At 37.9% G+C, this 12,854-nt stretch overlaps 2 protein-coding genes across 2 annotated transcripts; one reads left to right on the forward strand and one right to left on the reverse strand.

The window, feature by feature from the left end:
* Positions 1-243: 243 nt before the first annotated feature.
* On the reverse strand, positions 244-7,574 carry tmem54a (transmembrane protein 54a). The gene is made up of 6 exons (XM_051723526.1): positions 7,431-7,574; positions 6,274-6,470; positions 5,826-5,885; positions 2,285-2,476; positions 1,689-1,829; positions 244-701 (listed from the first exon to the last, which is right to left on the reverse strand). Exons 1-6 carry the CDS (start codon positions 7,441-7,443, stop codon positions 573-575), a joined length of 732 nt encoding a protein of 243 aa, XP_051579486.1. The 5' UTR covers positions 7,444-7,574; the 3' UTR covers positions 244-572.
* Positions 7,575-9,087: 1,513 nt separating this feature from the next.
* On the forward strand, positions 9,088-11,524 carry zpcx (zona pellucida protein C). Its single transcript, XM_051722495.1, has 6 exons — positions 9,088-9,373; positions 9,462-9,633; positions 9,708-9,804; positions 9,919-10,004; positions 10,421-10,506; positions 10,602-11,524. Exons 1-6 carry the CDS (start codon positions 9,088-9,090, stop codon positions 11,522-11,524), a joined length of 1,650 nt encoding a protein of 549 aa, XP_051578455.1.
* The last annotated feature ends 1,330 nt before the right edge of the window (positions 11,525-12,854 follow it).

Raw genomic sequence — 12,854 nt, forward strand, 5'->3', positions numbered from 1 at the left:
TAATATAAATATTTAGAAATAATTTTATGAAACAAAAACAGAACAAATTTCAGTTTACATCATAAAACCATTCTTACGTAAATCATGTAATTCAATTCAATGCAACAATTTACCAAAGTGCATTTTTTTTTTTTTTAAATATTGATTCACACAGAGTATCATGTTTCATGAATGAGGCCTAATGTATAACTAGAACTAGTGTGTGATAAACAGAAAAAGAGGACAACACACAGGAAATTCGGTTTTGAATTGAAAAATATTTTATATAAACGTAACACATTTCATACATACTCGTGACATTGCACAATTTGTATATATCAATTTCCATGAAACCAAAGTCACTTTTCAAACACACTTGCTGAGAAAAAAAAAAACAAAAAAACGCATTATTACTGCCAAACTAAGGTGAAGACTTCAGAGAATTTTCTTTCTATAATTAGCCAGATTAGTGGGCAGTGAAGGAGAGCATGCCTTTCCACATGTTTCATGCGCACCGCCACTTAGCATTGCTTTGTTTGTCATACAGGAATTCTGAAATTATGTCTATTGGTCATGTGAAACATGCATGTGAATTACAGCCAATCACTAGTCACCACAACAGGTATGTCTTTGTCAAGAAGGTTGTGCTGTTCTGTTGGATCCTCCTCGTTTGGCTCATGTCCTGGTGGCAGTACAGTTTCTTCTTGCACCTGGACACGCACCTGAATCCAAACATGTAATGGTAGAAAGACACTACATTATACACTGAAAAGATTAAACACTTTTAAAAGACTTTAAAGTAGCACCATGTACATGAACAGTTGGAACTGTGCAGGTATTTAGCATAGGTTGCAAGGTTTTTCATTCGGTGTTCTCTGAATGCTTTCGAAATTCTATTTTAATGTGGAGCTGGCATACTATCCTGCTGTCTCAATCAATGTATATTTTAAAAGAAGTTCCCTTGAAACTAAATCCTTAAAAGGAATATTCCAGGTTCAATACAAGTTAAGCTCAGTCAGTAGCATTTGTGGCGTAATGTTGATTACCACAAAAAATAATTTCAACTCATCCGTCCTTTTCTTTAAAAAATGCAAAAATCGAGGTTCCAGTAAGGCACTTACAATAAAAGTGAATGGGGCCAATTTTTGGAGGGTTTAAAAGGCAGAAATGTGAAGCTACTCATTTTATAAAAGCACTTTAATTCTTCTGTTAAAACTTGAGTATTATTTAAATTGTAAAGTTGTTTAAATCAGTTAGTCATTTTAGGGTTTGTTGACTTTACATTGTCATTGCAACAAAGTTGTAAAATTGAAAATAACTTTACACAGATATGTTTTATCATATTAAAATCATGTTAACACACATATTGTTTAAGTCCTGTGGCTATACTTTTGAAATAGTGAGTATTTTAATGTTTACGGATTGGCCCCATTCACTTCCATTATAAGTGCCTCACTGGAACCCAGATTTATTCTTTTTTTTAAATAAAGGAGGGTCAGGTTGAAATTAATTTCCATGGTAATCAACATTATGCCACACATGCTGTTGATTGATCTTAACTTGTATTGAACCCGTAACATTCCTATAAAATGATCATATCAAGCGCATGTCTGCATTCTTTTCAGATTTGTATCTTGAATGCACTCAACTCAAATTCAAGCCCATTAGGAACGGAATGTGAAATATTTAATATTGATTTTTTTTTTTACCCTTCTGGTGGTGACAACATTTTTCCTCCATGGGCAGCGCAGACGGAGAAAGGAGGTGCAAGCCAAGAAACATCGGCAAGAGAACACAACCTCTACCACTGACATTAGAATCAATGGAAACCACAGGATTAATGTTGTACCCTGAAGAGAGAAATATTGTCTTTTAATCATTTTCTTCTTTCCCTTATTTATTTTGCATTATGTCTCACAGGAAACCCACACATTTTTGACCAATGAATTTCAATCTCTTCACTTTTTCATCATAAGCGGAGCATATCTAGAAACATGACCTTCAATGACCTTAAAGATTTTAATCAAAATCATGACCATTCATGTCTGACAATAACAATTTCAAAATTCTGTGATATTTCCAGGTTTACAATGACTCCATCTGTTATTAAACCTGCTACAGCTTTAGCTATAAAAAAAAAGTGTCATGGCATTGAAGCACACTAAAACAGATAAAGAGTCAAACAAATAACTTTTGAAGGCAATTTTAGGCTCATATTCATCAGGGTTGAAAAGCTATAATGATTTTGCGTTTTAAATCTTATAATTACATAAAGAATCATCAGATTACAGATACACTGACTCACATAGATGCGTGTTGGGTCAAAAGGGCATTCATTTGTGATGCTGTAGTAGCTCATGTTGGCTGGAAGATCACAGTGGGCAAAGAGACTATGCCCTTCCTGCATTATGGCCCTCACTGTGGCAACACTGATGCCCACTGCAGAGGCGCCACCCAAGAGAACAGCCAGGACACTTACAACTAGTAAAAACCAACTCTGCAACAAGGATGGAATGTGTTCACAAATGAGAGTAATAAATGAAAACAGTATTTTTTTCTGAAGAAAGACATGCATGTTTTCCAGAAGCAACAAGATAATACAGAAGACATTACATTAGATTTATCGACAAATAAGTCCTAAATGCAAGTAAATCTCTCTGTTAGATGAGTAAAACCCTGGCAAAAATTATGGAATCACCACACTTAGAGGATGTTCACTCAGCTTTTTTACTTCGTAGCAAATAAACAAATCACAGATATGACACAAAACAATTTTTGTTTAATAGCTGAACATTCTGGCTTCATGAAACTTCCCTCAAACAAATTAAATTACATTATTTTAATTAATGGCATATTTTTTTCCAGATCAAATAAAGGAAAAAATTATGGAATCATCAATGTTGAGGAAAAAACTATGGAATCACCTTGTAATTTGCATTTCTAAAACACATACCGGCACAAGTCTAAAAATGCAAATAAGTCTGCAGTTAAAAGAGTGCGCTTATAGACCTTAACGAGCTGTTGGACTTGGCTAATTGAAAGGAAACATGGTCCCAACAAGAGAGTTGTCAATTGAAACAATGGAAAGGATTATAAAACTCTTTCAAGAAGGAAATCCAACACAGAGTGTGGCAAAAGAAGTTGGTTGTTCTCAGTCAGCTGTGTCTAAAATTTGGTGCAAGTATAAACAAAATGGCAAGGTTATAAAAGGAAAACGGGTAGACCAAGGAAGACGTCAAAGCGTCTGGATAGAAAACTCAAAAGCAATATGCCTTGAAAATAGAAAATGCACAACAAAACAAATGGGTGGAATCAGGAGTCAATTTTTGTGATAGAACTGTAAGAAATCGGCTGAATGAAATGGGATTTACATATAGAAAAGCCAAATGAAAACCAGCACTAACACCTAAACAGAAGAAAACAAGGCTACAGTGGGCTAAAGAGAAGCAATCATGGAGTGTGGATGATTGGATGAAAGTGATATTCAGTGATGAATCACAAATCTGCATTGGCCATGGCGATGATGCTGGAACTTTTGTCTGGTGCCATTCTAATGAAACATATATAAAATAACTGCCTGAAGAAAACAAATCAAATTTCCCCAATCATTTAAGATACGAAGGACCAGGGGAGATGGCACAGGTGTACATTGAAATTTTGGACACTTTTCTCATTCCATCGATAGAAAATAGGTTTGGTGATGAAGTCATTTTTCAGGATGATAATGCATCTTGCCACAGAGCAAAGAGTGTTAAAGCTTTTCTTCAGGAAAGGCATATCAACTCAATGACATGGCCAGCAAACAGTCTGGATCTCAATCCGATTTAAAATTTATGGTGGAAATTGAAAAAATTGGTCCATGACAAGGCTCCATCCTGCAAAGCTGATCTGTCAACCGCTATTTGACAAAGTTGGAACCAGCTTGATGGAGAATATTTTTTTTCATTAGTGAACTCCATGCCTCAAAGAATTCAGGCTGTCATAAAAGCCAGAGGAGCACCAACAATTTTTTGTTGATGATTCCATAATTTTTTTCGAACCCAGTTTCACGAACCCAGAATGTTCAGCTATTAAACAAAGATTTTGTGTCATATCTGTGATTTGTTTATTTGCTATGAAGTAAAAAAGTTGGGTGAACATCCTACAACTGTGGTGATTCCATCATTTTTGCCAGGGGTTGTAAACTCAGCAAAAAAAGGAAACGTCCTCTCACTTTCAACTGCTTTTATTTTCAGCAAACTAAACGTGTAAATATTTGTATGAACATAAAAAGATTCAACAACTAAGACATAAACTGAACAGGTTTCACAAACATGTGACTAACAGAAATGGAATAATGTGTCCCTGAACAAAGGGGGGGGGGGGTCAAAATCAATAGTAACAGTCAGTATCTGGTGTGGCCACCAGCTGCTTTAAGTACTGCAGTGCATCTTCTCCTCATGGACTGCACCAGATTTGCCAGTTCTTGCTGTGAGATGTTACCCCACTCTTCCACCAAGGCACTTGCAAGTTCCTGGACATTTCTGTGGTGAATGGCCCTAGCCCTCACCCTCTGATCCAACAAGTCCCAGATCGGGGCTCTTCGCTGGCCATGGCAGAACACTGACATTCCTGTCTTGCAGGAAATCATGCACAGAATGAGCAGTATGGCTGGTGGCATTGTCCTGCTGGAGGGTCATGTCAGGATGAGCCTGCAGGAAGGGTACCACATGAGGGAGAAGGATGTCTTCCCTGTAACGCACAGCGTTGAGATTGCCTGCAATGACAACAAGCTCAGTCCGATGATGCTGTGACACACCGCCCCAGACCACGACGGACTCTTCACCTCCAAATCGATCCCGCTCCAGAGTACAGGCCTGTAACATTCATTCCTTCGGCGATAAACATGAGTCCGATCATCACCCCTGGTGAGACAAATCCGTGACTCATCAGAGAAGAGCACTTTTTGCCAGTCCTGTCTGTTCCAGCGAAGGTGGGTTTGTGCCCATAGGCGACGTTGTTGCCGGTGATGTCTGGTAAGGACCTGCCTTACAACAGGCCTACAAGCCCTCAGTCCAGCCTCTCTCAGGCTATTGCGGACAGTCTGAGCACTGATGGAGGGATTGTGCATTCCTGGTGTAACTCAGGCAGTTGTTGTTGCCATCAGGTACCTGTCCCGCAGGTGTGATATTCGGATGTACCGGTCCTGTGCAGGTGTTGTTACACGTGGTCTACCACTGCGAGGATGATCAGCTGTCCTTCCTGTCTCCCTGTAGTACTGTTTTAGGCATCTCACAGTACGGACATTGCAATTTATTGTCCTGGCCACACCTGCAGTCCTCATGCCTCCATGCAGCATGCCTAAGGCACGTTCACGCAGATGAGCAGGGACCCTGGGCATCTTTCTTTTGGTGTTTTTCAGAGTCAGTAGAAAGGTCTCTTTAGTATCCTAAGTTTTTATAACTGTAACCTTAATTGCCTACCTTCTGTAAGCTGTTAGTGTTTTAACAACCGTTCCACAGGTGCATGTTCATTAATTGTTTATGGTTCATTGAACAAGCATGGAAAACATTGTTTAAACCCTTTACAATAAAGATCTGTAAAGTTATTTGGATTTTTATAAAATTATCTTTAAAATACAGTGTCCTGAAAAAGGGACGTTTCTTTTTTTGCTGAGTTTATAAGTATCTTTCTTCTATGTACAGTCATGTCAAGTCACAGGAATATTTTGACGTTACCATGTTTTTGACCTCAGAGTCGCCATTTAGAAGTGTGCACAAATAATAAAAATAAATAAATAAATAAATAAAAATGCATATGCAATAATTTCAGCAAGGGCAGTTTATTGAGTGTGTATGTTTACTCACCAGAAGCTGGTTTTTCTTGTTCTTTGAGAGAACAATAGCAGAGATTCCACCAATAATTGCCTGCAGATTATAACATGGTGAGATGTAAGAGTTACAGAATGGGTTCATTCAGTTTCAGAGATGAGCTAAAGGTTTAACCTGCTTAACTTATCTGCTAACAACATATTACTTGTTATTTAGCAGACAACTTAAATGTAAAGCAAGAGGAGATAAATCTGGGAGTTACATGTTCAGTTTTAGAGAACAGTGCTGGTTGAGCACTTAAGTCAGTTTGGGTCATGCTTATTTAGGACTGAACCTGCAACTGTTGCATTAGTAGCCTAGATTTTTAACCATTACACAACTTCAACTTTTTCTAATATTAATCACAAAAGTAATGCTTTGTCCACCAACACAAACATGTGAATTTCTATGACCATACAGTACAATACAACTGGAAAACACATACCATGAGCCCCGCAACAAGAGCGATGACATTGGAGATGGGGTACACGAGTTTCCGGTTCCAAGTGAGCACCTTTATGTGCCTGAGCACAGCTCCATGTACAAGTGCCCCAAGCAAAAAGTTCACATGGCCGACCAGCACCAGCCCCAAGCCCATCTTCATAAGGATCTTATCATCCTTCAGACTGCCACAACAAATGCCTACGGCAGACACACACACACAACATCAGGCAAACATGAAACAGCGGGACATTGAAAATGAAAGATTAGCCATCCGATCATCAGATAAACAAGTGAATAGTCAAGAAACATTGTGCTACAGGAAATTCAGACTTCAGAGCAGTCATGTTTCAAGAGCAATGACTTCACTGAAAAGCAAGGGATTATGGGATTGTGAGGGAATGTCAGGTAGGACGAGGGCAGAAGAAACAAAGTAAATAAAACGTAAAAAAAATAAAATAAAATATGTACTCCCTCTAAGACAAGGATTTTAAGGGAGGAGTACAAGATTGAAACATAAACCCTCTTCAGCAATACTGACTGCACTGCACAAAACAATAATACAATAACATTTTACTATAAGGTTTCATTTGTAAACATTAGTTAACAACATTATTTAACATGAACTAACAATGAACAATACTTTTACAGCATTTATTAGTCTTGGTTAATGTTAATTTCAACATACAGTAATACATTTTCTTAAATCAAAAGCTTCATTTGTTTACAACTATGAACTCACATGAACTAACAATGAACAATTGTATTTTTATTAACTAATATTAATATTAATATATGCTGTAAAAAATATATTGTTCATCGTTATTTTCATAATACCTAATTCATTAACTAATGTAAACGGATGGAACTTTAGTGTAACCAGTAATACATATGTTCTTGTGAGAAGTCAAACCTCTTGCTTTTATAAAAACATGCAACATGCTTAATAATTGCATATAGAACATTTAACGTTGTAAGGTTTGTGGTCTGAAATCAACAATTCCAATGAAGCTGCGTTTTTTTTTTTTTTGTCCAGACTAGACTCATTGCACTGAGTCATTTGTATTAAACACAATCGCAACGACCACACCAAGACGTCCGCGAGACTCTTTATTTACCCCATGCAATTTACACTCTTAACTTTTCTTAAAATCAACTCACCCGAATTCACCATCCTGGAGTGCTTCTTTCTGATTAAGTCATAATTAAAGCCGTAAGATGTTCAATGATCTTCTCCTCTTACCGTGCCTTTCTGGCTGTCTTCTTCCTGGTTCCCGTTCACCTGCGTCCATCGCCACTCCCTCTGGCTCTCGCTCACTCACCTGAACTTGTTTTCTGACGATCCTGCAGATGTCGCTGCATACACGAGTGACAAGAGCCCTCAACCTCAACGCACTGTTAGAGTCCGTTCACACAGAACAAGTTTTTGCGTTCGTCCGCGGTGTTTTCAATCGTTTTCCTATGTAAACACAAGACGGACGTCTTTGACCAGCAGAAGCGCCGCGTTTTTCAACGGTCATAAGCGCGTCACGAGACACATGCGCTCTGTTATATTCGTTGAGCTGCATCTAGATTTTTTAGCGGACACGTTCGATGTGAACAGCCCCTTTGCAGTGCTTACAAGTTGCAAGGCGATTGAAATTAGTTCGTTCTTCTACAAACTTTTCTACGAATAAATCACCTCCAAACGCTTAAAGAATTCAACCTTTGTTTCACAGATACGTTCTGTCTTAGTTATTGTGCAAGGTTTTTTTTATTTTTTTTTATTTTTTTTACTTAACATCAAAGTTTGGACATTTCCTGTTTTCTTACCCTGCTAGCATGTTAGACGTTCAAAATCTTGCTCATAGCTACGACGCCATTATTATATTTGTATACTGAATTGTGATTGGTCGTAACAAATGTATTATTCAAACATTTGATTTACATTTCCACCCAAACAAAAACCTTTGATCTCCTTAAAGATATTCAATACAATACAATACAAGTTAAGCTCAGTCGACAGCATTTGTGGCATAATGTTGATTACCCATACATTTATTTTGTCTCGTCCGTTTAAAGAAAGAAAGAAAGAAATATACATATATATATATATATATATATATATATATATATATATATATATATATATATATATATATATATCGAGGTTACAGACAGGCACTTACAATAGAAGTGAATGGAGCCAATTTTCAGAGGGTTTAAAGGCAGAAATATTTTTTTACAAAAATTAAAAAACTTAAATTATTTTACAAAAGCACTTACTTTAAAACATCTGTATTATTTGAGCTGTAAAGTTGATTAAAAGTTTATCTTAGTTTTTACAGTCATTGTAGGGTTTGTTGACGTTAGTCATGGCAGCAAAGTTGTAAAAATTAACTAAAACTTTACACAGAGAAGGTTATTAAGTGATTTTATGACACTAAAATCATGTTAACACACATATTTCTTACGTCTTGTGGTTATACTTTTGAAATAGTGAGTGTTTTAACGTTTACGGATTGGCCCCATTCACTTCCATTTTAAGTGCCTTACTAGAACCCAGATTTTTGCTTTTCTTATTTTAATTTTTTAAGAAAAAGAGGGGCAAGTCCAAATACATTTTTGTGGTAATTATGGGTTGATGTCATTCAATGAGTCTCACACTGAGTTGATTAAATCAACTTAAATGCCTGCACCTGATCACCTGACTCAAATTAATGTATAAACCTGCACAGCAAACGTCTTCACAACACAAATCTTTTCGAAGTCTGTAAGCTAGAAGAGTGGTTGTGTATTTTTGTTGTACACTGGTATTCCCTCAGCACAAAAGTACCAGATGGGGATGGCAGGGTTTTTTGTTCTCTGTTGCACTATTGTGGCTTTGGCTGAGCCTGTTACATCTAATGAAAATGATTTGAACGGGATCTTTACATCATATTCGCCAGGAGTTATACATGTGTCTGATTTTCCTGTTATGGAAGATGGGTATTTTATTAATGAAATCCTCCAACCTCCTACTTTGGATGAACTTGAATCCATGTTTGGATCTGTGTTCCCAATGCCATATGAAGTACATGGTCAACTGGAGAGAAGCGGTGACTTTTCAATAAGGATCATGACCTGTATGTGGGCTCTTATATATATTTCTTCATCTATACAGTAAACTAGACTTAATTTGTCTTATTGCCTAATTTATTTATTTTTTTTTAGCATCTTGGCGGGATCTGGCAAATACTAATGTGTTCCACAAAGGAGAGCAGTTGTATCTGCAGGTGTCTGCATCACCAGGCCCTGGTCAACAACTTTATGTCCTGTCCTGCCATGCTTCTTCCTCTCCAGACCCAGCTGACAAGCCAGAAGTTGCCCTTATTATTAACAAAGGGTAGCTGAACTCAATGAACATGATTATCTGCTGAGTTGTTTCACTGCATTAATTTAGGCTTTAATTTATGCCAGATGTGTGGCCTCCAAAGAATCTTTGGTGAAGTTTGTGTATCGACGGAGTGACGTAGTCAATTTGGTTCTTCGTACGTCCAGTTTAAAATCTTCAAAGGTGGGTGTTCATTCCATGGATGCTTAAGAGCTTGACCTTTTTTGTTAGTGTTCCAGTTATACACACTCTCTTGTCTTATCCTGTTTACTAATCTAATTGAGCTGTCTTGTTTAGGTTTATCTTCACTGCACAGTCTCCCTTTCTGATTTGGGTCTGACCTCAAACACTAAATTCTGCAACTATAACAAGCTCAAATCCAGGTAAATGTCCATTTTTGAAATGAGTTTTGATCACTTGTAGTTTGTTTGCTTGCTATAGAATGCTACAACAGTCCAGTTTGTTTTTGCTGCTAACGTATTGCATTTAAAGGGATCATTAAACCAAAAATTGTTTTACATAAACACCCTCATGATCTAAACCTGAATGACTTCATCCATGGAACACGAAAGATGGTATTTAGGCAGAATGACCACCTGTCACCATTTCCTTTCATTGTGTGGAAAGATGCAATGAAAGTGGCTGGTGACTAAGTAACACTGCCTAACATCACCCTTTTTCCATGGAAGAGAATTTATAATGGGTTTGGAACACCCATAAGTGAGTCAGTGACTGAATTTTCATCTTTGGGTGGACTTCAAGAGTTATAAGATTAAGAACTCTTATATGGACCTTTCAGATGGGTTGACTTGGGTGGCAAAACCTCCGTGTGCGAGTGTTGTGAAAGAAGTTGTAGGAGCTTGTCTGAGCGTGGAGACCTGCTTGGTCAGCGTCACTACATTGGTGCGTATTTTGTTCATTTTTTTAGTGTGGCGTTAACATGTTTTGCTATGTAGTTTTACAATTGCTTTTTCTTTAAGAATTGACTGCAGTAGTAAGCACTGGCCTGCTGATAATTAAAGACCAACAATCCGAGCCACAGGCCACACCACTGGTTCTGTCGGAATACAGCACCTCAAAGTCCAGCCCTACGTCCAAAGACTTGTCTGATAGATGGATCATGGCAGGTACCTCATTCTCCAAAAGCTCAGTGGAAAATGTGGGCAGTGGCTCCCCCTTGCCTGTTCAGCCTGGCTTTGGAGGTGGTGTGATGGTCATCAGCCAGGGGCTGGGAGGTGCTTTATCAATGTGGCTACCAGAGCTTATGGAGCTTCAGTTAAACCCAGTGATGGACGTTGGATTCAGTCATGCAGAAAATCCTGCAGTTGTTGCTATTACCCTTCAAAGTGATGACCCCTTCAGAAGGCAGAAACCAGAATGGCAAAATGCAAGAGACAAGCCTGTTGATGGTCCACACCAAGAGTTTGCTGTGGATGAAGTTAATGATGGTGCAAAATACTGGTTGAGCAGGCATGGCCATGCAGATGTTGCCCACTTGGGTAAGGTCGAGAGGCAACTTATGAACAAAGAACAGGTTCATCTAGAGCAGCCTCGACTGAATTTTTCCCAGAGTTCAGACTTATCAGATGAACAAACACCTACAGAGAAGGTCATTGAGGGCACCAAGGATGAGGGAGAAGTAATCTTCAGGCAGGCTGAGATGGTCTTTAAAGGAGCCAAATCATCAGTGCCATTTCTATCTTCTAAACTGAGTCTAAAAGCAGCTGCAGATGGTTCCAGTTCTCTCAGTTATGAAGAACAGAAGATGCCCAGTATAAGTGACCGGCACATTCGGACACCCGAACTGGAGCGGGATGGTGAGAAGAGGCAAAAAGATGAGAAAATGGAGAATGCTTCTAAAATCAAAGACCTTGTTTCATCACTGTTAGATGGACTGAGGTGAGTGGAATATTGTAACACTAAAGGTTTCATACCTGTGCATCATAATGCTAATTTGTACGTTAACTTTTGGTTTTTCTAAATTTGACTACAGGGGACTGTGGAGCGGTGACCTGCTTGTTTAAGTGCATGGGTTCTCCTAAGAGTTCTAGTGAAAGTAAAGGGGGTTTTCCACTAAATGTGGCATAATAAATTGCTAAATTTAGAGCAGACATGTTTTGTTTGGGATGTAAATAAATGTGGTTAAAGTGATCCTTTTTTGAATTGTGTGTCTTTTTGGATTGGTGACAGTTTTTGGTTGGCATTTTCATTCTTTGAATATCTCCAGTGGAACAATATCTGATGCATTTATAATTTGACTAAGATAATGGATTTGTATAAATGGATGCCTATGACCTTGAATATCAACCTTCTACTTCCATTGTAGGCAACATAGGTGTCACAATTGTTCATTCACCAATAGCCCAACCAGGTGCAGATAAGTAAAGGGGGGGGGGGTTGTTTTTTTTTTTCCTCCTGGCACGGGCATATTCCAGGATGACAATGCCAAGATTCATCGGGATCCTTGTTAGTGGTTCATGGAGCATGAGGAATCCATTTTTAAACAATTTGCCGCCACAAAGTCCTGACTTTTTTTTTTTTTTTTTTTTTTGGGGCGGGGTTACATCGTGGTAATAAGTCATAATAGCCATCTATTTGCCACATTATGGTTATGAGAATTGGGTAAAATGTGCTTAACTATGAAAATCTTAGACAATGTGCAATGTTCTATGCAAAATGGTCTTTTCTTGAGTAAAATATGACCACAACATTTGACCGGTTTTGAGAGAATCACCCTAGTTGTCTAGGGTTGTTAAGTTGACTGCATTTGTGCATAATGTTGCTTACCACAAATACACTGACCTGTCTTAAGCATAAATCTTACATGGGTTACATTGAGGCACTTATAATGGAAGTGAATGAGGTCATCCATAAATGTTACAAGACATAAACAGTATGCATCTTAACATTATTTTAGTGTGATACAATTTACAAACCTTTTCTGTGCAGTTACATCCAATTTACGTTACAACTTCACTGCCATGATGACATAATGGTGAAAACTGTCAAATGACTGTTTTAAAAAAAGTTTAAACAACTTGCAGCTCAAGTTTTAACAGAATTCATATACAGTGTTTTGTGAGGGCTTTAAAATCATAAGCTTCACATTTCTGCCTTTTTAAACCCTGCATAAACTTGCCCCATTTCCATTGAATGGAAACTTCCATATGAAACCTTAAGTCAAAATGATTTGTGGTAATCAAAATTATGCCACAAAGGCTGTCAATTTAGAC

This window comes from Myxocyprinus asiaticus, chromosome 17 (genome assembly GCF_019703515.2).
Source record: "Myxocyprinus asiaticus isolate MX2 ecotype Aquarium Trade chromosome 17, UBuf_Myxa_2, whole genome shotgun sequence".
In the NCBI taxonomy this organism is placed as follows: Eukaryota; Metazoa; Chordata; class Actinopteri; order Cypriniformes; family Catostomidae; genus Myxocyprinus; species Myxocyprinus asiaticus.